Genomic DNA, 26879 nt, shown 5'->3' with positions numbered 1-26879 from the left:
CTATGGCTGTAAATGCGTGTGTTCACGGGGCCGGTTTGCCTGTTCTCAGGAACGAGAAACCCGAGTTTCCGGGTGAAAAAAAAAACCCTACCTCGGTAGGAGATCGGCTAACTTATCTTTAGTCGAATAAGACCAGATAAAGGTTCCTCACGTCTTGGACGGGAATCAAACCCAGGTATTTCCGACCAAAGGGCTTCGTCTATACCGACTGAGCTAGGAGGCTCGAGCAAACACATACTTGGTATTTATTCAATAATTTACATCATGTTCATAACAGGCTTTCAAGAATACCACGATCTGCCTTAATACACCATGGGTATCTTCTGTTGTATGTGTAGTTTACTTTAGCTCATGTAAATGTGGAAGATTCTAGAAAGGCCTATCCTTTAAATGGTCTGCAGTATCCAAAATGCGACGAGTGAACAATGCATATCGTGTCCACAACTGTCTTTGGATACCACCGGTCTTTCATCCATTCTCATAGTCAAAATCCCAAAGCGTTTAGGTCTCGCGACCTGTTGGCTAATTTTGTGGACTTTTACAATCACTCCACTGGCCAATAAGGAAACAATTAAAAATATTATGATTCACTTTCCTGTATAATTTTGCACTGCAAGTATATGCTCAGGCTCCATCATGCCAAAAATTCATACCATGCCGTGTGATCGAAGGCAGACGATCTAATGCTAAGGGCAATTCATCTTACAGATAAATTCCAGCTGCCATGTTGTTTCTCATGATACATAAAGGCGCATATCATACTTTTCAGCATGATTCCCAAGTTCGAGATGTATATGAATGTCTTCTTGTAACCGTCTAGCGGGCCCTTGTTGTCCTTTGTATAAAATGAAACATTCCATCTACCAGTATGCTATATGGTTCTATGACTTAGAAGTTTGTAGGTCTCTGTCATGTCCTTTTTTTGTTTGTTTGTTAGTCCCTGCAGTCCACACATTCTCAATCTATCCACTTAATCTACATTCCACAATCCATCTTTAGATGAATTTTTCTATACACTCGATGCGTATGGCATCGAGTGTATAGAAACACACACTCGCACATCGAGACCGAAGTGCGAGTGTGTGTGTGTGTGCTCAGTTTTATGTACACTTTTAATAAGCTCAGTTCACCAGTGGGTGAACTGAACTTATTAAAAAAGAACGACTTAAATTCATCGACCGACATTGAATACGTTACAAAATTACAACTTTTAACACAATTCCCGAGTGCATCTTGAACTTGGGAATCGTGTACAACTCTTGAACACGATTCACAAGTTCAAGATGCACCTCGTATGGATAATTCTTCATCGTGTACCGGTCTGCGGACTCGGGTTTGTGGGACAAAAAAAAAGGCATGGAAATCCTTAGCGTATTTGAAAGATCGAAACCGCCGCAGTACTCTTGTATCTTTGAACCCGTTTTTGTTCAACTGCACTTTCAAATGCAATGCGAAAAGCTAGGAAATGTTCCGCTCTATTTCAGTTATTATTATTATTTTATGATTTGAGTCTTCCTAGTTGTATAAACTCTAATAACTTGAATTTTATGACATAATAATGTAGAATTTGTGAGAAAATTATAGCTAAATGTGCATTTTTGTGTTTGTGTTTGTACTCAGCACCAAATCGGAATCAGCATCATGATCTACCGAGAAGAAACTCTATTGTCCAGTTTTATTTTTGGAATACTGTGAATAAATATTGAAAACTGAGAGATAACTGTGAATTCTAAACTTGCAACCTGGTTATTTTGGTGCAGTATTAGAAATTAATTGAGCGTTCATACGAGAGTAGTTCCCTAAAATTCCAGCCTAACTTTTAAAGGTAACAAAAAGAAAACAACTGTGTCACTTTTTAACATAATCTCCCTTTACTTCAACAGACTTTTCACATCTTTGAATTAACATTTCTATGCCCTTGAAAAAATAGTCTGTACTTTTGTCTGCAAAATGACCTAAAACTGCATCTTTCACCTCATTGTTATCTGCAAATTTTTTTCCTCAAAGGTCTTTCTTCAGTTTCAAGAAGAGGTAGTAGTCACTGGGTTCCACATCTGGGCTGTAGGGCGGGTATTCAATCTCTTGGAAGTCACAGTCCTTCACTGTAACCTTCACAACAATAGCCTTATAGACTAGAGCATTGTCGTGAAGCAGGCGAACACCATGACCTAGCATTCCTCGTCTCTTTTTTATGGCGTCGCGCAATTTGTGCAGGAGTGAAGCATAATATTCTGCATTCCCGATGGTATTCCTTTCCTTGAAGTCAATGAAGAGAATTCCCCGACAATCCCAAAATATTCTTGCTGTGATCTTCTTGTTGGACTGAGTGACCTTGGCTTTTCTCGGCGGTGCTTCGCCTGGTTTGCATCGCTCCGCGGATTCCCCTTTTAGAAAGAGGATCATAATAAAGGGCCATGGTTTCATCCCCAGTGACAATGGATTCCAGCACTTCTCTCTGATTTCCTTGACAAATCTTTAAAATCTTGCGGTACCAGGTCACACGATGCTCTTCTGAATTGAAGAGAGAAGGCGGGGCACCCACCTTGCACTGACCTTCGTCATGTGAAGCTTCTTGTGAATGATGCGAAAGATGGTTGTTATAGAAAGAGATTTCATTAATCTTCAGCCATCTGTCATTGAGCAGTTCCTTCTCAACAAGAGAAATTTCCCTCAGTCATTACTTCCACGGGCCGACCATGATAAGTATCATCTTCGATGCTCTATCTTCGGAGGCGAAACTGTTTAGCTCATTCCTTTCACGGTGGAATATGAAGGAGAAGCTTCCCCATAAACACCATCCAATCTGTTTGATAGCACTTGGAGAAAGCCCTTCTTTGGTGAAAAACTTTATTACGGCGCAGTACTCGATTTTTAACATTACAGCTACTTAGCGTGACACGTGTTAGTAAAACGAGTGCCTCCAACTGAATGACGCAGGTAGAGAGTTGAAACTGGTACACTAACCTCTCCATGGATGGTGCTATCTGTGACGCACGACGTTTTAAAATAGGCGCGAATTTTGTATGCCGGGAACTTTTGGTGCCAACCTTATATTTTAATTTTATTTATTTAGTTTACGTTCAAGTGTGATCGAAAATAATTTATCATCAGAAGGCCATTGCTATATCAATATCTCTAATATTCTTAAAAATATGATGATGATACAGCATTCCTTGCAACTAATAATCATGATGCATTACATTCACTGAAATCGTTGGAACAAAAGACGAGAAAGTTGCTTAGAATATCATTTTAATAACAACAAGTTTACACTGGACAATTCATAACAATTTCAACAACTCATACAGAAGGACTGAGTCAACCTCTATATGAAGTATTATACATTTTTCACAAAAAAATTATTTTCTGAATTATTCATGAGAATTGCTTGAATAACTGCGTAAATTTCAATTTTTTTTTCTGGCAACAAGTTTCACATAAACGATTAGAATACATCCACACAAAACAGTTGCATACCTGGTTAGGTTCAGCAGCACCAAAGGATTTTTTTTCATTTCTATTCCTATAGACAGACATCTAACATGAATACTAACACTAATTAAACATTTGTTGTCCCTTTTGAGTGTTTCAGACTTTGATTATACCCTTCTCATAAGCAGTCAGATGAAATAGAATTAACAGATATGGTAATCAAATGGATGTACTAGGAACATCTTTTGTTTGTCATCTTTTCGCTGATAATGTTGACTAGAAAGCAGTAACATAATACTGACAACAGTTACCCGTAAATGTTACCCTTCAGAGGTAAATTACTTTAACAAACAGCTAAGGCATCTAAACTACAAATGTATTCAAGCCGGAAATAACACATCAGATATCGGATATGCTAGTAAACTGCTAAATAGGAGTTCACATCATCAATTGAAGCACTAAATATCGACACCAGTCCTGCTCCTTATATAACAGAATGCATGCATCAGATTAATATATAAGTTCTCTTATTGCAATACTTTTATTTTAATTAAATTAAAGAAAATATCTCTATTCCTATTAATATTAATTGGACGTTCTTTCTGCTTTCAGCTGTATTTAAAAAAATCAGTTACTTTTAATTTTCATTTGGAAAAAACTGGAAATTTTTAATTGGGGGAATTAATTAATTAATAGAGGCAAGCACGCACTTCAATTATGACGACATTTTGATACTATTCTTTCGATTACTACCAATTGGCAATGCACAATTCATCAGTTAGTGGTTTTGTTAAACTACCCATGTAGGAATAGCGTTTTTAATAGTTCACGACTAGCAAATAGAATACAATTAAAGAAAAAATGGCGATATTATAGATGTGAGATCATAATCCATCACAATTTGGGTTTTGTAATGAGACCTAAAGGTGTGAAATGAATTATAAATAACTGCGTTTGCACACTTCACTCAAACAGCATGCACAACCATGAGTACGAAAGTGCTATCCGATACCTTTTAATCGAGGCTTATTAATATTAATTGATATTAATTCCTAGTCGTGAAATACTATAAACTATCAGTATACCCTAACACGTTGGCGCTAGCCAAACACTTTGTCTCCCATTAATTCATTTATTTAATTTTGGGAGAGAGAGAGAGAGAGAGAAGGAAAATAAGTAGTGTCATTTATGATTATTTTGATTAATTGATGAGTGATGTTTATCATAAGTACTTTTGTGTGTAATATCGAAATATTTTATTAAATTATGTTTAGTATGATTCAGCATCAGAGGAAGTATACTACTTTTTCCGCTTATTCGGGTAGATTTTAAGCTCTGAAATAAATATAATATTATTAGAAATACATATAAATACTAGTTATTACAAATTAACAAATATATCTTAAATTAAATTGAAGTCATTTAAATAAAAGTGCATGACAGATTATTTAATATCTTATAAGGAAATAAACAAAAATCCTTATGCGTTATAAAAAACAAAATAAAAATAAAAAGGTTCGAATTCCCTCGCAATGTTTTTGATTTCACTTAGGAACCAAAACCTCATTTCGAATAAATAAGCATAAAATGTTACGATTGCGATCAATCTAAAGACTCTGAATATGTGCAGTCTCTACATGCTTATGCAAAAGTGAAAGTGGGATATATATCTACAGCAGAAGCATCTCTTGAATTTTGAAGGACAAATGTGCTGCAAAAAAAAGTAAAGTAAGAAATTGACAAGAAGCCATGTGCGCTTAATGGGCGATCTTGAACAGAGTGAATGATTTGATTAACATGGGATAATATACCATCGACAGCGCGCCTTACTCAAGGAATTGAGTAAGGCTATTAGTGATCGCAACCATTGAGTTTTTCTCATGATTGCATAAAGAGCATTCAAGTGTCATTGGCTTTGATGACAATACACCAGATGATTAATAAAACTGAAAAAAAAAAAAAAAAAACTAAACCAAGAAAACTTCAGTTAATATAATAGCCGCTATGACAATAACACGTCAATATTTTCTCCTGAGTTCTCTCAGCTCTCGCCTTTAACTGGAACTTAGACAATCTCAGACTTATTGCATATTTCACAGAGGTCATCCAGCAGTGTGTTATTCCGTTTCTCAGTGGACTTTCATACGATTGATTGCACTAGTGAGCCGTACTGTATCCGTTTTTATGCTTTCAGCCAGTTCCTCAAGTTTATTTAAGGAATCGAGTACGTGGACAGATTGGGTGAATGGGTTATAATAGACTTCATAAGGACGTGGCAGATATTTCGAAAGATACTGCCTGCAATAAATACAAATAAAATATTTAAATAATGCTGCTGACATTACAAAATGTTTATCACAATATATGATAAAATCAACATTTAAATAACCCTTAAAATTCATACAAAAAGTTGAACTGAAGGCAGTGTTACAATTTATTTTAAAAATGCATTATAAATAAGTAATAATAATAATACGATATTCACGGTTAGAAAACTAACAACGAATATGTAAAAAATAATTATAGAAAACATTGCATGCCTGATAGTCATTCAATGTATAATGAGGTCATTAATAATGTAATAATAATACAGTATATATATTATAATTATTTCATTATGCCTGTCAGAATTCTGATAGTCATCATGAAGCAATTGTATACTGTATATGTATAGATATACTGTATATCGTTATATTTCCTCCTTTTAGATTAAATCATATTATTAGTTGCGTTACCTGAATTTTTCTTTGGCGTCATCGAAACTTTCAGCGACATAATATACGTCTTGGTATTCCTGGTCCTGGTACGGTTGTATGGATGTCTTTTCTGGGTTGAATTCTCGTAATTCTGGCTTTTCCGAGAGTGCGTGCTTGACGAAGAAACAGACAAACATTATTGGATTTTATGTGCCATAATATTAAGTATAAACTATAGACAAATCAATCCAGTGCAACCTTAAATCTAAACTAGAAATAACAATAGATGCCAATCATATGCAGCAGAGATGCCCAATTTTCAATGTGAATTTCTTTTATTATTATTATTTCCACACTGACAATGATATTCGACGGTTTATCCGATATGTTTAATATCAAGTGACGACATAATTGCTGGCTGACTTGCTATATAGATAACGCCTCCACTCTGCAGCCTGTAGAATACTGCAGTGGGTTCGAACGGAACCATAGCATAGAGGTTTTCAAAAGTCTCGAGGATGGCGATGATTGTCTCCCGGTGTGACACCACTTGCTTACTTAGGCCTCAAGTAGCTTGAAAAGTTTTTATATATCAATCCCATAAAAAATATAATAATTTTGAGCAAAGAATTATGTTTTGGCCAATGGACGTGGAACAAAAGAATGTTAAACTATATTATTATTATTATTATTATTATTATTATTATTATGCCAGAGACTAGATTGTTGTATTTATTTAGTGAACCAGAAATATCAATTTATATAATAAAGCTAAGAAACTGATCAACTATCATATCGAAATGTCTGCCTATTTTTCACGTGTTGAACTGACGAACGAAGAAAAGCTGAAATAGATTTAAAAAAAAAAAATCAGTGATCCACATTACACATCCATCACTCTACAAGCATTGCAAGACTAGCAGTAGTATATACGAGAAGCAGAGAACCAAACTCGAAAAATAAACGGTAGACAGCCCGATTGTTTTTAAACATACCGCTAAGACATCTATGGCCATGGAAAGAATGTATTCTGTAGATCGGTGTGCGCGCTCGTATGAATGTGTGCGTGTGGAAAAGCGAGAGAAACACCACTTTCTTTTCAGATCGGTAGCCGCCCAACTTCGTCCAGAAGCCTTTCATTTTCTACTTACAAACCTTATAGACTCGTGAGTATGAGGACTTTATTGTTCTACTTCTTATTAGTTAAAAACTTTTACTTCTCCTTTAATACTCAGTTTTCTTTAAATAATCTTAATTCAATTCTTCAAATCGACTAATCTAGAAGGCTTTTAATAGTCTTTCCAAATAATAGTGGCTACTCATACGAGCAGTACCGTCGACAGGGTGTAACGTAGAGGCAGCCTGCCTCACTGCGCGGCTGCCTCTACGTTATAAGGGCGCTGGTTCAGCCATATTGCGGTAGGCGCCGTCGCTACGACAATTCCTGTAAGTGCGGAAAGAAGTTTTTCCAAGCTTAAACTGATTAAGAATTATTTGCAAACAGCATTGACCCAATAAAGATTGGTTGGTCTAGCATCTATATCGATACAGGCGGACATAGCTTATCATTTAAATTTAGAAGAGCTTATAAACAGCTTTATTGTGCGATATCCCGTAGAGCAAACATTTAATTTATATTATTATGTAATCGTTTTGCATTATTGTTTCTCTTGTAATAAAAAAAAGTAGCAATTGGAGATTTTTCTTATATTTTTGTCTTATAATCCATCAGAGGCGATATTTAATTGTTTCCCTCAGGGCGCGATCTAATCTGGCGATGGCCCTGCATCCGAGATACGAATATCTGGCCTTAGATAAGGATTCCAAATTCGTTTACAGTTCTCGAGATGATTTATGATCATCTAGTTAGTTGGTAAGTAGTTTTGCATTACTAATGAAGCAGTTATGGCTCTGAGGAGGTCTGTGTGTTCTCCTGACCTGTCTGTCTGAGGGAAGTATGAGGGAAGAGCATACCAACTCTGTATGAAACCTGCTAACTCAGCTTCAATAAAAAAAAGCCATTATATATGTTTTCTCGTCCTAGACAGGAATACGAATCTCGTTCTTTCCAACGCCATTACCGACCAAACTACGGAGGTTCGCTGGAGCCTTTCATTTCAACTTGAAATTGGAATCACCAAGAATGTCAGATAACAAGAATCAAGTTTTCCGGATTCTTTCTCCACGACAAATCCCCGTACTTTCTTGCATATTTATTCAGAAACTAGCTGTATTCTAATCAACCATCACATTTCTCTCTCTAATGGAGAAATATTTGTAACAGTGTCTTGTATGGTTCTTTCCATCACAACGGACTTAATATGACACGAAACAGTGTATTAATTAATGTTACAAAGTGGTTTTAGTGATATTATCAAAAGAGGAGTCGCTTACCTGCAGTTCTCCGTAGGATGAAAGCAGTCCCGCTCCGTATGCTTTGATTTTTCCATCTTGTTTGCAGAGGCCAAATTCGACAGTAAACCAATACAGCTAGATTTCCGAAAAGATATAAAATGAGAAAGTTTTGAATTTTAATTCGTTCGATCTATCTGTTTATTCTTATTTAGCGAAAAATATACCTTGGTTATTCAACATACTGATGGAAATATATATAATTCATAGAGATATATCCGATTATGTGAAACCGCAAACAAGCTAAATTATTGCAACTTATAAACCTTTCGAATGCATTGAAAAATTGTTCCGTTTATTTCGTTTGTAAATATATAGAAGACTTGAGAATTTTTTAAATTTAATTTCTATTTATCACCTTATTAATATTAATAATAAACTTAATTTAACTGTTTGCACTTAACATAGTCTATTTGCATAATTTTAAAGATCAATGGGATTTCTGTTGAACTGCTTTGTTAGACCTAACTTAAATAATATGATAATGCCATGTGACATCTGTTCCATTTTGTTTATTTTGACATCTTATAACCCGTCTTTACACCAATAATCGCTTTGATATTTAGCCAAAAACGTTTGCAGGAAATAAATAACGACGTGGCTTACTTAACAGGTGTCGAAACTTTCAAGTAAGTGAGATGACTGATGATTTAATTCCTTTCGGGTAGGTGAAACTGTCTGATATTAATATAATAATAATATTTGGTTTACAGATCAAGTGTTGATCATTTTTATTAAACTGAACCAACTAGTTTCGCCACACTTTAACTGTTGGCATCTTCAGGGCACTTATAAGTTTAAACAATCTCACAATTATGCGTAACTGCAAAACTGACTGGAATAATTACAAATAGAATAGTATAGTATCGAACGTGAGTGAAACACGTATCGCGTGTACAAGGTTAGCTAGCTGTTGCTAAGGAACTTTCTGTAGTTTGTATTAAAGTTCATTTCTTCCGTTTTTAAAGTTTTGATTAGGGTTTTCCATATCTCTGGGAGTATTAAGCCTTGATTTCTATTAAGGCTGACAGTAGAACGGGAGACTGTGGCTGCTTCTTTGAAAATTCTTGAATGGTAATCTTCCTCTATGTAAGGAGAACAGCTTTTGTCCCACTCGATGACATGGTTAGTTGTAGAGAAATGAGACCATAGGCCAGAAATATCCTGTCTGTTGGTTTTGACATAGCCAATGCATTCCTTTTGCATGATTTCGACGCTTCTCGGAGACTGTCCGATGTAACTAGGGCCACAAGCGCACGGAATATTATAAACTCCAGGATATTTATAGAAAGGGTGGTTGTCTTTTGGAGATCTTAGTAGTTTACGAATAGAGTCTATTGGTTTAAATGTTACTCTTATTTTGTGTTGTTTGAGGAGGCTGGCGAGCTTGTTTGAGATGCCACTTACTTATTCCATGCGCTTGTGACTGTAGTTACATCGGACAGACTTCGAGAAGCCTCGAAATCAGGCAAAAGGAACGCATTGGCTATATCAAAAACAACAGACATGATATTTCTGTCCTATCGTCTCATTTCTCTACAATTAACCATGTCATCGAGTGGGACAAAAGCTAGCCACAGTCAAAGAAGCAGCCACAGTCGCTCGTTCTACTGTCACCCTTAACAGAAATCAAGGCCTAATACTCCCAGAGATATGGAAAACCCTAATCAGAACTTTAAAAACGGAAGAAATGAACTTTAATACAAACTACAGAAAGTTCCTTAGCAACAGCTAGCTAACCTTATACACGCGATACGTGTTTCACTCACGTTCGATACTATTCTATTTGTAATTATTCTAGTCAGTTTTTTTACAGTTATTGTTGTCAGTTTTGCAGTTACGCATAATTGTGAGATTGTTTAAACTTATAAGTGCCCTGAAGATGCCAACGGTTAAAGTGTGACGAAACTAGTGTTCAGTTTAATAAAATTGATCAACACTTGATCTGTAAACCAAATATTATTATTATACTAATTTATGATCAAGAAAATACCTTCATGATGTCTGATATTAATTTGAGTAAAAACAATCGACTGAAGCATTGATACATATCGTTGGTTGCCGGCCTTCTATCTGTCAAGTATCTTTGGCTTTAGGATAAGGTTGCTTAATCTGGTGCCTAAATATATATATTTTGCGTAAATTGTGCGTGTTCTCTTGGCCTGTTTGCGGGATAAAACTAACTCATCTTGACTTGAAAAGCCCTGATAAAGTTTGTTGGTGACCTAGGCTGGATTACAACCTATGGATTTCCAGCCATTACACTTCGTCGAAACCGACTGGGTTGCAGAGGCTCTCCACTTATATATGCAATCTCCTTTATGCATTCCACTTATGTTCATTGATACACAAAAGATTCGAACTCGGATAATTTTAATCGGAACGAAATTACTATCAATTTCGTTCCGAGTTGAATTCTGGCTAATCGCCTGTGAATCTTAATCTTTTCTCTGACGCAGTTAAACTCTTAGCTGTACTCTGTCTCTGTTTTTAGATGTAACTCGGTGCAGTGCACAGTAGGAAAATTCACAAATTCAAAATTCATAAAAAAACAATTCACAAAAAAAGTGTGTTCAGATAGTGTAGTTTTGAAACCAGTTCTAATCTGAAACTTTTCAACATTGTGCTAGCATTGCATTTGAGCATAGCCTATTCATTATTAATATCCTGGCAATTAATTCAGGCTCATTCCAATTAATGCAATTAATTGAAATGAGCTTATGATAACTTTAAAATAATGCACTAACAGTATAAATAACGGGATGAACTGCAAAAGCTACCATCATACCAGTAATCTTCAGTAGTATACCAGGCGCTTTTGACCAGATCAAGATAAGATAAGGAATCGTGACGTGATTGGTTGTTGAGTTGATAACGTCAGTGTGTGTGTGATGTCATGGGTGTTGAATGTTTGGAATTTCCCTGGAGGCATATGTCTCAATGGCTTCAGTTCTTGTGTTTTGGTTCGCGTATGGAATTATGGGTAATGGTAGAGATAGGCGGTCGTGTTGTGATTGGTCGTACACTTCTGACAAGATCAAGATCAAGATAAGATAACGAATCTTGTCGTGGGTGTGCGTTGTTATCAGATGTAGATAAGTGGCATCATTTGTTAGTTGTAAATAAGTGACGTTATTGTTTTGAATGGAAAAGGGGAATATATTAGTGGATAAGGATTCGTGTCGTGATTGGTGGGACACTATGAACCAAATAGGGGTAGGGTGAAAAGGGAAGTGACGGTAGTGTCCTGGAGGTATGTTGTTATGAGTTGTAGATAAGTAAATGGTTTGTGTATGGCATTATGGGTGATGGATAGTGATAAGATAAAGATTAGAATGTTTGGAATTTCACTGGGGTCCCTCATCTGTCAGAGACATCACGTAGTGTGTTTGGTTTGCGTAAAGCATCGTGGGTAATATTTAGAGATAAGATATCTTGGATTTTCCCAGGCTGACACACATCCATCATTGTCGTCATGTTTTGTCTTTGGTTGTCTATAGATAACTGTACTAATTTTCCAATACATTGTGGGTATTTCTTTCCTATTAAAGGATGGGAATTCTTAGAGTAGAGTTATTAGAATTTCTTAGAAATGGCGGCAGCGTTATGAAAAAACAAAACAAAAACTATCCAGTATTAGAATTACACTTACCCGAACATATGACCAGCGGTTATTGTAATTACAAATCACTTGTTATGTTTAAGTTTTTTTTTAAAAAAAAAAAAAAAAACTTACATTTCTTTCCAGAATGGGACATCTTGGAACTATCGAGGTTTTCTGAATATTCCAAATTGCTGATTTTAACATATATTCACAGAACACACAAGCACAAGATCTGAAATGCAGTTGACTCTTTTTTCAATATAGGTTAATGGGCTAACATATATTCACAGCACAAAAACACACAAAACATTGGAGTTGAAAGATATTTCTGTAAATAACCAGAAAAATCTAGTTGACTAAATTTAGATTACTATGCGATTGGTTCACTGTATTAATTCCTTCCCACAGTTGCTCATGCTATGTTTTCCCAAGCTTGGGAAAGTCTATGCACTGTTTTGTTGAGGATATCTGTTATTTCCTGTTTGGAATACAGAGTACTGTTAGAGTATGGAATTCTGAAAAGTGAAATGATTTTTGTTTTCAAATTGATTGGTTATTTTCTCTATTTTACTTTTAAAATTCAGTTTAACTACATATTCGAACAGAATAACAGCAAAATTTTCAACAAAACGTGAAAACATGTTATGGTTTCACGTTTTGGGCATTCAATTTCATTTAAATCAAGAACAGGTCTCTCTAAAAAACCGTGTTAATGTTTTTGATTTTTCTCTTCCTTTGGCAAGCAATATTTGATATTTGCATGTTGATTCTATCATCCAATTTCTTAGTTTTTCCAGAGATAGTGAACCAATTTCCCACTTCAGCTGATGGTTATATTTTGTTAACCAAGAATTCTGTTTTTTTACTCTTTCAGATAATTCATTCCAACTACAAGGTGATTTTGTCAATGAATATCTTAAAATCATTCCATCAGAAATACAAATTTCTTTAGGAAATAAATTTCAAGTCTTGGGGAACTAATACTTGATGATACAGGAGTTGATGGAAGTAAAGTTTTTTCTATTAGTTATGAAGAAGCTGAGAGATTTTCACCAAAAATGTACGACATTGATAATCATTTACTATTTTTGGAAACTGAATTACCAGCTATTCGTATCATGGGGAAATTATCGCGAATTATGTAAATTCATCAATGGTAAAATTAGACTTTCAAGATTTTATCCAATTCGATAAAGATTCTTTATTATAATAATAATATAATAATAATATTTGGTTTACCACTCAAGTGTTGATCAATTTTATTAAACTGAACCAACTAGTTTCACCACACTTTAACTGTTGGCATCTTCACGGCACTTATAAGTTTAAACAATCTCACAATTATGTGTAACTGCAAAACTCACAAAAATAACTGTAAAAGACTGACTAGAATAATTACTAACAGAATAGTATCGAACGTGAGTGAAACACGTATCGCATGTACAAGGTTAGCTAGCTGTTGCTAAGCAACTTTTTGTAGTTTGTATTAAAGTTCATTTCTTCCATTTTTAAAGTTCTGATTAGGGTTTTCCATATCTCTGGGAGTATTAGGCCTTGATTTCTGTTAAGGTTGACAGTAGAACGGGCGGCGGCTGTGGCTGCTTTGAAAATTCTTGAATGGTAATCTTCTATGTAAGGAGAACAGCTTTTGTCCCACTCGATGACATGGTTAGTTGTAGAGAAATGAGACCATAGGCCAGAAATATCCTGTCTGTTGTTTTTGACATAGCCAATGGGTTCCTTTTGCCTGATTTCGAGGCTTCTCGAAGTCTGTCCGATGTAACTAGAGCCACAAGTGCATGGAACTCCAGCATATTTATAGAAAGGATGGTTGTCTTTTGGAGATCTTAGTAGTTTATGAATAGATTCTATTGGTTTAAATGTTACTCTTATTTTGTGTTGTTTGAGGAGGCTGGTGAGCTTGTTGGAGATGCCACTTACAAACGGAATTGCAATCGTTTTTATATATTGAAGATCTTCTTTTTCTCTTGGTGGTGGTTCAGAGAAAAGGACTTTATTGACTAGTCTTCTTGGATAGACGTTCAAATACAGATTGTTGGAAATAAATTTTAACTCATCTTGAAGGGTCTCGTCCGTTGTGATGCGAATCGCTCTTTTCTTTAACATGTGTACAATGCTGAGTTTATGTGAGATGTGGTGAGACGTGCTGAAATGTAGGTTTCAGCTCCTCTCACCACATCTGTATTGGTCGGTTTTCTGTACACTGATAGATTTATACTGCCATCAATTGTTTTTTATTAAGATGTCTAAAAATGGTAATTGGCTTTCTCTTTCAAGTTCCAGAGTGAATTCAATAGAACGATGGAAAGAGTTGATCTTTTTGAGATAATCATATAGGTCCTTTTTGTTATAGTTCCATACGATGAAGATATCGTCCACATATCTGAATAAATTTTAGGTTATGGAATAATTTGGGATAGGATTTTGTTTTCTAAGTCTTCCATAAAGAGGTCAGCACATGAAGGTGAGAGTGGGCTCCCCATCGCCAAGCCTGTTAATTGTTGATAGATCTTATTTTTCCAAGAACAGTAATTGGAGTTTAGACAGTGAGCAAACAATGAGGTTATATGTTGTGGGAACAAGCTACTTAAGATGTCAATGAACACTACAGGAACGTTTGTAAAGAGAGAGGTGACATCTAAGCTGGCTAGAAGATCATTATCCGATATGTTGATGTTTTTTAGCTTTTCCACAAAATGTCCGGAGTTTTTAATGTAACTCTCTGAGTTGTGGATGAGTTGTAAGAGTTTCAAAAGATGTTTTGACAATAAGTAGATAGGAGAGTTGATTGCATTAACGATTGGGTGTAAAGGAATACCATCTTTGTGCACTTTTGGGAAGCCATAGAGTCTCGGAGTTAAAGGATGCATCGATTTTAGTTTTTTAAAATCTCATTTAAAAAACATTTCTCTACAACTAACCATGTCATCGAGTGGGACAATAGCTGTTCTTACATAGAAGAAGATTACCATTCAAGAATTTTCAAAGAAGCAGCCACAGTCGCTCATTCTACTGTCACCCTTAACAGAAATCAAGGCTTAATACTCCCAGAGATATGGAAAACCCTAATCAGAACTTTAAAACGGAAGAAATGAACTTTAATACAAACTACAGAAAGTTCCTTAGCAACAGCTAGCTAACCTTGTACACGCGATACGTGTTTCACGCACATTCGATACTACTCTGTTAGTAATTATTCTAGTCAGTCTTTTACAGTTATTTTTGTGAGTTTTGCAGTTACACATAATTGTGAGATTGTTTAAACTTATAAGTGCCCTGAAGATTCCGACAGTTAAAGTGTGGTGAAACTACTTGGTTCAGTTTAATAAAATTGATCAACACTTGATCTGTAAACCAAATATTATTATTATACTAATTTATGATCAAGAACATACCTTCATGATGTCCCAAAATAAAGAAAGATTCTTTATTTTGGGATATTTACGAACATTTTACGAAAACCGTTTGTGTATATTTGGTGACAAAAGAATACACAGAAAGTTTAGGGAGGCATGGTGTCATTTCCACACTCACACAATATCAAATGTATGGAGCTGTGCTTACCATGGTATCTGCTCTAGAAACGCTTTTCCTTGACCAGCTATTTTGATGTAATATAACTAAGAAACAGTGAGTAACAAAAATTTTATTCATTGAACTCTTTGGAAAATGTTAAGAGTGTAAACTAAATATTGTGAAATATTTTTAGGTAATTACATGTTTCGGATTTTTCTCTGAATATACTTGTAAATAGTATTTCAGCAAAAATATATGCTTTTGTTTTATGTGTTTTTCAACAGTGAATTTTTAACTCAGCTATTCTGATTAGAATTTCATATTTACATCCATGTAATTGATTATTTTAGAAATTGTTTAATGCTACCTATTGACATTGTTTGAGTTATCTGAAAATATTTCGTTCACATAATCACAAATTCTAATTGTTAGAATTTGGTGGTTTTACAGAGACAGCAGATAATTTAACCCAAAAACGTGACAAAAACGTTAAACTCTTAACGTTTGGTATAGAAAAAATGTTTGTACTCTCCAGATAACACAAATTCAAATTTTACCTTTCCCCACACAAAGTAAGATAAAAACACACCAACAGTATATCCAACAGCATGCAAAAACTGACGTTGAGTCATTGCACAAAAGGTTCATTTTTGAAGGAAAGGTCAGGGTAGGGCATAGTAAGAGTAAACAGTACTATAAGAAAAAACCATAGAGTCGAGTGACTTTGGACTTAAGGTAATCGTTCATCCACTACAGTTGCTGTATTGTGTGTTATTGTTTTGTGTCCAGTAATGTAAAAATAATGGGTGAGCCACAAAATTCTTTGAACGTTTCTTTGTGAAAAGTTCTAATTGTTTAGAATATTGTAACAGAAAGTTAACAAAATATAAGATCAGAGCTAATAATCAGTGAAATAATAATAATAATTAAATAACTATTTGTGGTGCCATATGAAGTAATCAAGAAGAATGAAGGAAAACGATTATGAAAAATCGACAGTGGATGGAAAATACGAATTTTCAATTATCATTGGCATAATAGATGTTCAATTTCTTTTGAATAAAACTTCAAATTTATTTCCTAAAGAAATTTGTATTTCTGATGGGATTATTTTAAGATATGCATTGAAGTGGGAAATTGGTTAACTATCTCTGGACAAACTAAGAAATCGGATGATAGAATCACCATGCAAATATCAATTATTGCTTGCCAAAGGAAGAGAAAAATCAAAAACATTAACAAGGTTGTTAGAGAAACCCGTTCTTGATTTAAATAAAATTGAATGCCCAAATGTGAAAACACGACATGTACTTTTAAATGCTTTTGGAAACATAGCGAACGTTTCTGTGCTTTTAATAATGCTCAAAAATATATGTATTGGTTTCAAAAAAATAAAAATGTGAACCTTAATTTTACAACAGTAATAAATTCCTAACGATCACAAATGAAGAAACTTTCAGATGAGAGTCACATTGTTGAAAACCACATGATGGCAATTCCTCAACCATGGGAAGAGCCTTTGAACAACAACAACGCAAAATTAAAAATTAGCAGAATAGAGACCAAAAAATAAGATTGTATTTTTCACTTTATTTATTTTCTGTATGTTAGATTCAGTAAATACAATTTTAAGTAATATTTCACTCAAATAAAATGTGTAAATTAAAATGAACAAAAGAGCGTTGTTGATGTGTTATGCATTTTTAAGTAAGACCAATTAATACCAAAATTATTATTTTTTTCTCTTGTGAAATGTCTTGCCACAAACTAACCGGACTTTTTTTTTGAAAATCCACTCAGCGAATTAAAAGTCTTATTTGTTCATTTAAGCCCTCAAATATTTGAAGAAACTGTGTCAACTCTTGGAAGCAAAAGGAAACGGGTATTGAATTAATACCCAGAATTTGTGGAGAATATTTCCTGAAAAGTGACAATTTATTTATTATATATGTAGATACCTCCAACAGACTAGAAAAACTGTTGTACTTAAAGTATGACTGTTAAAAGTTGGTTATTTTACAGAGAGAGCCTGTAGATATTTTAACCCATCACATCACCAAACTCTTAAAAAAGGTTGGTGTAGAAAAAAGGATCATAGTGTGCAGATAAAAGCAAATAAATCAACATGCATATATCAAATAATACTCGTCATTGGAAGAGGAAAAAAAAACATTAACGAACTTAATAGCCAGACCCGTTCTTTATTTAAATGATACCAAATGATGAAAACAATATGTGCATGAATTTCAAAACTTTGAAAAAGCTGATGAATTTCTTGTTTGCTGTGATCATAAATATTTATTTGATGATAAAAAAATGTTTTTGTTTACAATTTTTCTTTCTTTCTTTCTGAGCTAATTTTCAAATGAAAATTAGCTCAGAAAGAAAGAATAAGAATAAAGATAAGAATAAGAATAAGAAAAAATAAGAATAAGAATAAGAAAAAAATAAGAATAAATAATTATTTATTTGTATTGGAAAGAATATGTAATATAATAATTATGTTAAATATATATATAAATATCCCTACTGTGAAATAAATGTCGGGCTGATAGGACAACAGTTGGGACTAACGGAAATGAGTTTTGCATAGTTAAACTATGTAAAAACCACAGTTCAACTTGTTTTGAAATGTCACATGGAGAAAAATCACGTGAATTACACGTAAACACCAGTGGCAAATCATACACTCTGAACATCAGCACAAATGTTAAATCAGAAGAATAAGGGAAAAAATGAATAATACACACACACACACACCTTTTGGCTTTCATATAGTAAAGGTATGCACGTTCTTTTCACTTAAACCTTGTTATCTTCCAGGTCTACCTACTCACTGATGAGACCTCAAAAAGGTTGAAACCGGTCTGGTAATGACCTCTCCTTATAATGTAATTACAGTATTACATCCCCTAGTGCCTGTGTTTTTACATTAAGAGAAAATATCAAAGATAGTGAGGGAGCATGCTCCACCTTTGTTTCGAGTTGCCTTGGTGTTGTACTACCAAGTGGTCATTTACACTTGGATTTGCCGATAGTTTTTCGGTATATATGAAACTCATAGATTCGTTATTCTCGATCTTAGAGTTTTGCTTACTGGCAGTTGAACAACAAGGGATTTGAATCTCCTTAATTATAAATAAATACTGTCTTTTTCACTTTATTTAATTTTTGTGTGTTAGATTCAGTAAATACAATTTGTTAGCAATATTACAGTCAAATAAAAGGTAACATAGAAATGAACAAAGTATATATTACAGAGCAAATATTCATTTGAAATAATAAGAAATAACTATTTATTTGTTGTGCTGGCAAAAGAAGTTTCTAAAAGAAAACACTAACGGGGAGTTAAAAACCTTGTTCATATCATGTCTGTTACTTAAAATTACTAATGCTAAAGAAAAAAATATATAAATTTCAGTTACAGAAATAGGTTAAGAGCACAAGGAATGGAAGGTAAAATTAATAGTCATATTGGTTTAAAAAAATAAAATGTAACCATTAATTTACTACAGCAATAATTACCCACAAGAACGAAGAGTGCCAACCTAAACACATGATTTCTCAATTAGGTACAACAATTTGGTGACCAGATCATAGACATATCTTTAAGATAAGACTTAATAAGAAATATACAGTTTTTGAAAATAAATTCACTTGCATTTTATTTATTTATTAATTTTGTTCAGTTATTCTGTTAGAATATGTAGTTAAACTGAATTTTAAAAGTAAAATAGAGAAAATAACCAATCAATTTGAAAACAAAAATCATTTCACTTTTCAGAATTCCATACTCTAACAGTACTCTGTATTCCAAACAGGAAATAACAGATATCCTCAACAAAACAGTGCATAGACTTTCCCAAGCTTGGGAAAACATAGCATGAGCAACTGTGGGAAGGAATTAATACAGTGAACCAATCGCATAGTAATCTAAATTTAGTCAACTAGATTTTTCTGGTTATTTACAGAAATATCTTTCAACTCCAATGTTTTGTGTGTTTTTGTGCTGTGAATATATGTTAGCCCATTAACCTATATTGAAAAAAGAGTCAACTGCATTTCAGATCTTGTGCTTGTGTGTTCTGTTCTGTGAATATATGTTAAAATCAGCAATTTGGAATATTCAGAAAACCTCGATAGTTCCAAGATGTCCCATTCTGGAAAGAAATGTAAGTTAATCTTTTTTTTTTTTAAAAAAACTTAAACATAACAAGTGATTTGTAATTACAATAACCGCTGGTCATATGTTCGGGTAAGTGTAATTCTAATACTGGATAGTTTTTGTTTTGTTTTTTCATAACGCTGCCGCCATTTCTAAGAAATTCTAATAACTCTACTCTAAGAATTCCCATCCTTTAATAGGAAAGAAATACCCACAATGTATTGGAAAATTAGTACAGTTATCTATAGACAACCAAAGACAAAACATGACGACAATGATGGATGTGTGTCAGCCTGGGAAAATCCAAGATATCTTATCTCTAAATATTACCCACGATGCTTTACGCAAACCAAACACACTACGTGATGTCTCTGACAGATGAGGGGCCCCAGTGAACTTCCAAACATACCAATCTTTATCTTATCACTATCCATCACCCATAATTCCATACGCAAACCATTTACTTATTTACAACTCATAACAACACACATACAGGACACTGACGTCGCTTCTCCTTTCGCCCTACCCCTATTTGGTTCATAGTGTCCCACCAATCACGACACGAATCCTTATTCACTAATATATTTCCCTTTTCCATTCAAAACAATAACGTCACTTAATTACAACTAACAAATGATGTCACCTTATCACTTATATATAAAGCAAGCTGACATCATAATGAATGGAGTTCTATGTATCGTTTTTTTTTTCATATTGCTGATAATGTTTACTGGAGCAAGTTAAACTGAATATTCCTCTGATACGTTTTCATTTATTGTCCAAAGAGAGTGGATAACATTCCTCTAGCATTAACATTTTGGTAATCGGTAGGGAATCGGTCTCCACTTATTTCCGTTGCCGAAGTTGAATGCATTCCCATGGTGTTGGTAATGAGTTAAGAGGCAAAGTTTCCTCATCCCTAACTAGTGTTTATTTATATAGAGTCGCCCGTGTCAGGTTTCTTGGGTTTCCAGTTAAAAATGCGAATTCTTTCCGAGATGGAAAACTATTTCCTTGAGAAAAAGAACGGCGGGAAAAAAAAAGACCATTATACATTTCGTCAAGTTCTTTTCTAAACCCTGATAAAAAGAATTCATGAATTATTTTTATAAGTACATTTTTAAATGCAGGATCACTTAAAGATCAAAGCTGAATAAATCTCAAACGACGTCAGTAGGCTAGGATGATTTCCGGTTGACAACCCAAGTCCCTGCTTCTTCGGGGAAAGCGAGAATGAACAAAAATGATCTCATGGAACAAATTCAACCTGAACAGATCAGAAGATAGGCTTTGTCACCTTAAAAAATATCAGTGGTAAAGTAGAATTGGCATATATGAGAGAAGTTCCAATATCGATATGCTGGTGTTTTTCAGCAAAAAACACAAATTGAAGATAAAATGAAGATAAAGTATGGCGAACAAAGGTTAATTTGAATGGCAAGGAATTTCGAATAGATGGCGCTGGAGAATTGTAATATGAATTTCGACAATGAAACTTATTTGTGTCTATGGCCCTCACAGAAGGTTCTACTATGGAAGAAGTATGCAAACATTGGAGTATGCAAAGTCGAAAGAGATTCGGGAGGAATATTTCGAGCCATTAGAGACGGCAACTGACATTTAAAAAAATGCTAAAATTGGTCTTTGCTAGAGATCTAAAGCAGAATAGGAAATGAATGTCTGATATAGAAAAATGTTTTTTGGAGAATATGAGAGAAAAGAGGAAAAGCTAATAACAGTGGGAGTACCTGTTCGGTTTGTGTTCGGGACATGCATGGACTATCCATTACTATTACCACGCTCCAGCATAAAAATGTGCACAAATTCACGTGGATCTGAAAAGACACACACACACACACACACACACACACACACACGTTCTGACTATGTGATATTATTAATAGTGATATCTTCATTCTGGTTCAGGACACTAGAGTATATATGGAATTTGAAACATGATGGAGTGATTACCATTTAGTTTTGAGTAGGAAAAAATGAGTATCATAATGAAAAGAAAAATAAGTAACAACGTTTTTAAAATAAATCAAAGACCAACAACTTTCAGAGGTGAACTATGCACTTATATATAACTTATATACAAAAAATATATAATATTTGTATACGCTTATATGCAAAAATTGTTCAAAAAATAGTTCGAAAACAGGAATCAAACATTGGAGCATGTAAAGTCGAAAGAGATTCGGGAGGCATGTAGTGAAGATGCAGCAAAGAGGAAAAAAACGCGAAATTTGTTGGGCTCTGAAAGTTAAAGAAGCAATCCTGGAAAAGAAGAAATTTTATCGAACGTTTCTGTAAAATAATTCAGCTAGAGAATAATTTAAAGAAAAATGTGAGGTAAGCTAAAAAAGTCTTTGGAATACGAAGACTTTGTAAGAATCTCTATATTCTTACGAAGGTAACAATATAAAAGATAAATAGCAAGGTCGGAATATCGAACTGATGAATGGGCAGTGAATGTGAAACATCAACTAGCTGCATTCTCCATGGAGAACCTCTTCAACACAACTTTTAAGAAATGTTATCTTTAACATTTATTAAGTTTCATTGCTGTATAAATATTATGAGTATGAGCCTTTGCTGAAAAAAAAAATGTAATATATAAATCAATAGTATCGAGGGCTGTCCGGCTGTCAGCACTGAACAGTCATTTTTATAGTCTGTGTTGAAATTTGCTGTTTCGGATGGAAGGAGGAACATCTAGATTAGAGAGAAATCTTTAGAGCCCCTAATCGAAACTTACGGTTGCAAACTTTTCAATATCTTCGTCAGATGCCCCAAGCGACGCTAGTCCAATCTCCTGTGAAAAATTGGCAAAACTCGGATCAGCGAGTATTGGAACATGGCCTAATAGTTCGTGGATGCAATCCCTAGAAAAAAAAAAAAAAATTAGTGCACGACCACTCCATTTCCTTAAATGCTGTACTTTACAAAAATAAAGATTAAAAAAAATAATATTATTAATTTTTGATATTATAGGTATTATTTCTGGGAAAACTCCCATGCTACTCCTCTTAAAAACTATTATTTTTGCTTTCGGTTAGGAGTGCCCCTACACGGCCCCTAAGGAATACTCCTAAACGAAAGCAGGCAAAATAGCCGTAAAAGAATTTGATATTATATTTTTCTAATGCGCTTCGTTACGATTACAAATATATAAAACTTATAAAAATAAATTGGTAAAAGGTAAGGTCTTTAATTACGATTGCAATATAAATTAACACCTTCATTATCAGAAAAGAGAATTTCTTCAGTGTTAGAATGTAGATAATTAGTCCTACAGAGCCTCAGATCTAATACCTGTATATAAATAAAATTTCGAAACTGAATGCCAGTAAACTTTTTTTAAATTAAGCAAGTGTTTGAAATATCATTTTTAATTTAATATCAATACAATGCGGTCGGATCGCAATGTAAAGAATATCATTCTGGAAATGACTCGTCAAACTGGTTAAAAAAGAAAAATATGGTTGTCAATGTATATCTGTGACGAAAAGGAAAGTATATGTCCTCATTTATCTCAGATAACTGAGATAAATGAGGACCTTTGAGGCAACAGAACAATATTATATGTCATTATCCATAATTTAAGAAGTTTACAGATCAACATTATCCATATCGATTTGTAAATTTCTTCTTGAACTTGAAAAAACGTAATAAATGCATAATCAGTTTCGTGTGTAGCTTATATAGGCTATGGATGCATCAGTTATTTAACAGAGTGACTGTATGTTATGTCTGCATGTTCGGATATATCTGCATGCTAATATTAACAATAAAAAAAATACCAACGATTGGTTATAAGAAATTATATTATTGGCCAGGAAATATACTTACGGTTCAGGCGAGTGCATTGGAGATGAGGAATGGCGCACATACTGGGTGCATTGAAATACTCGAAATGCTAAACTAGCGAGGAAGTCACGTGCTGTTAGTAAACCAGCAGCGGGACGCAGCATGAATCCAGTTCTTTCTATAAAATAAAAGCGCTTCGATTACATTCTGATTAAAAAGAAAAAAAAAACGCTGAATTCCTGTATACCTAAAAAAAAAAAAAAAAAAAAAAAAAAACTTTTTTTTTTTTTTTGTAAATCAGCTAGTGGTGAAAGGATACTACCCCACCATTGTCATATTAAAGTGCAGCCAATCATTTTTACGGAACTGCTTGTTTTATAAAGCTGACCATTTTATACTGCTTGCTTCATCGCTTTTTATAATAAAACAGGAATGTAGGCATTAATTTAGACCTTGATTTTTTATCGTAACGTCGCACACGAAGAATGGATAAACCTACGAGTATAACACAACAGTACTTTGTGTATGTGCATGCGCGCGCGCACGGATTTGTTGTTATTTGAACAACTGAAGTCCTTATGAAAAACGGGAGATGGGGGGGGGGGGGGAATTTGGGAGTTCTCAGTTATACAGATGAGAAGCAGCGATTTGTACAAAGAAGGATACTATTTTCAGGAGGCTATAGATGCGATGTAGTTTGTCAAGAATGTATAAGACACCCCATGAAGAGAAATCTGATCTTCGCTGGCGATATAAATACTGTATCATTAAATGTATGTGAAAGTGAAGTGTTATCTGTCTCACAATAAATAAGAGGAGACTCTTTTGGTAGCAGTAAAGTTCATTAAATTATTCTCATTTGGAGAATGACGAGGCGATCAGCGTTTAAAACATTTGTTATGGAAGATCCTAAAGTTTGAATCAACTGAACACTGTAACATGCGTTGAATGGAAAAGAGTAATGATTCTTGTTTGTCATCGGCAAAAATGTTTACAATTTTAGTGAGCAAGCGGAAGTCATTAATATATAGGAGGTAGATTATGGGTGAAAGAACAGAGCTGGGATCCTGGCATTGGTAAAGAAATCGGGAGAGAAAACCTTTCCACCCTGACACTCAGTGAACGGCTAAAGAGGAAAATGCCAACAAATTAAAATCCTTAACAAGTTTGTTAAGAAAACTTCTCTGCTGGACTCGATTGGATATCCTCGAAAAGTATGTTGTGTCTAAATTTGAGTAAGTAAAGCTCTGTAGGGAAAAAAGTGGAATTTTTATTAAATAAATAATAGAATAAATGAGATGGAATCACACATGTGAATCTTCTTCAATTATAACACATTCATCTCTATACTAATGAAGAATAAAACTGAATAGATAATCTGGATGATTGTTCCTCTTCTATGAACGGTATGTTGCTTCATTTGCAATAGATGATTGTATTAAATCATTATTTTACATGCTGATCATGTTGGAAGCTAAGTAGTGCATCTTGTATGAGAATTTTGGATATCGAAATATTTTATTTAAATTGTTTTGAATGATTATATGATATCTTTAGTTTCATTTTATTAGTTATATTATTTTTAGATTTTATATCTAAAATCTTCCCTTTTTTACAACCGAATTTCCGGATACTAATTTAATGGTTTTTATATCTGGATGTGTAATAACTAACACTTTTTATAGGGAACTGTTCGAAACTTTTTCTCTAGTGTTCAGATCAGGACTGTGCGCTGGCTAGTCTAACCATTCAAACCATGTTGCTGCAGTCCTTAAAGATGTCAGTGCTTTATCATTTTGATGCTTATTTGGGTAGTTTTGAAAAATAAAATACCCCAGTGACCGGATAAAAAGCTCTCCACCTCCATATAAGACTTGATAATTCACTTTCCATTGAAACTCCCTGATAAAGGCTCTTCCTGGATTTGAATCCAGTTTTTTTTTTTTGTCAACTAAAGGGCTTCGTCGAAACCGACTGGGCTATTCTCTTAATGTAGACATTGCAAAGGCAGCTTCCAACAGAATTTCATTTAAATGGGTTTTTATTTCCTCACCTGTTAAGCGTAGAGAACGTGGTGTTGTGGTATAAGGAATGCTTCTCCAGCTTTGGCTTAAATCGTTTGTCGCGATGGCCAAAAAGGAAATCAACGCAGAACGTTATATTGACATTCAGAACACCTCTGTGTAATCTATGCTGAGATTGTACAGAATTGTTCTGAATGTCAATATAACGTTCTACGTTGATTTCCTTTTTTGGCCATCGCGACAAACGATTTAAGCCAAAGCTGGAGAAGCATTCCTTATACCACAACACCACTTTCTCTACGCTTAACGGGTGAGGAAATAAAAAACCCATTTAAATGAAATTCTGTTGGAAGCTGCCTTTGCAATTGTCTACTTAAGAGAATAGCCCAGTCGGTTTCGATGAAGTCCTTTAGTTGAAAAAAAAAATGGATTCAAATCCAGGAAGAGAAGAGCCTTTATCGGGGAGTTTCAATGGAAAGTAAATTATCAAGTCTTATATGGAGGTAGAGAGCTTTTTATCCCGGTCGCTGGGGTATTTTGTTTTTCAACGCGCAGAACGGCCCGAAGAACATGCGCAATTTACATACAAAAATACGTATTTAGACATAAGACTTACCTAACCAGAGCCTCCGTAGCTCAGTCGATATAGACGAAGTCCTTTGGTCGGAAAGACCTGGATTCGATTCCCTTCAGTGACGTGAGGAACTTTTATCTGGTTTCTTTCGATGAGAGGTGAGTTAGCCGGTTTCATACAGAAGTGTGGGGGGTTCACACGGAAATTTGGGTTTTTCGTCCCCTGTAACAGGCAAACCAGCCCCATGAATACACGCATCTACAGACACACCGGTCATAGGGCTAACCACCTTATCCTCGAGTTATGATTGCAAAGTTCAAGTACAGTTAGAAAGTCGGGGGTACTTAGGCTCCTTTTTGAATGTAGTTAAAGTCGAAAGTGAATCTGATTATTCTGTTTATTTTTTTCTGTGTAATTATTGACATTGACATTTCTTAGTAATAAAACGAATACAAGAAGTTAAGGTGCAGAGACAGTAAAGATAGGAAATATATTTATAAGATTCTTCTGTAACAAAGCATTATCAGATCAATTAAATGCAAATGATTTCACTCACACACACACACACACACACAGAGAGAGAGAGAGAGAGAGAGAGAGAGAGAGAGAGAGAGAGAGAGAG

At 34.4% G+C, this 26879-nt stretch overlaps 1 protein-coding gene across 1 annotated transcript in view; it reads right to left on the bottom strand.

Annotated features, from left to right (window-relative positions):
- Positions 1-5561: 5561 nt before the first annotated feature.
- Positions 5562-26879, bottom strand: part of ple (tyrosine hydroxylase ple) — a 105795-nt gene continuing 84477 nt past the window's right edge. Inside the window, exons 9-13 of the mRNA XM_090408630.1 lie at positions 23702-23837; positions 22608-22734; positions 8523-8618; positions 6168-6301; positions 5562-5730 (exon numbers count right to left, since the gene is read on the bottom strand). Coding sequence (XP_090264756.1) covers positions 5562-5730; positions 6168-6301; positions 8523-8618; positions 22608-22734; positions 23702-23837 — 662 coding nt within the window. The remainder of the gene's footprint in view (positions 5731-6167; positions 6302-8522; positions 8619-22607; positions 22735-23701; positions 23838-26879) is intronic.

Source organism: Typopeltis vanoorti, chromosome 18 (assembly GCF_054136105.1).
Source record: "Typopeltis vanoorti isolate ZY-2024b chromosome 18, IOZ_Tvanoo_1.0, whole genome shotgun sequence".
Lineage (NCBI taxonomy): Eukaryota > Metazoa > Arthropoda > Arachnida > Uropygi > Thelyphonidae > Typopeltis > Typopeltis vanoorti.
The sequence above is the reverse complement of the archived record's forward strand: the minus strand, read 5'-3'. Positions and strand labels throughout refer to the sequence as shown.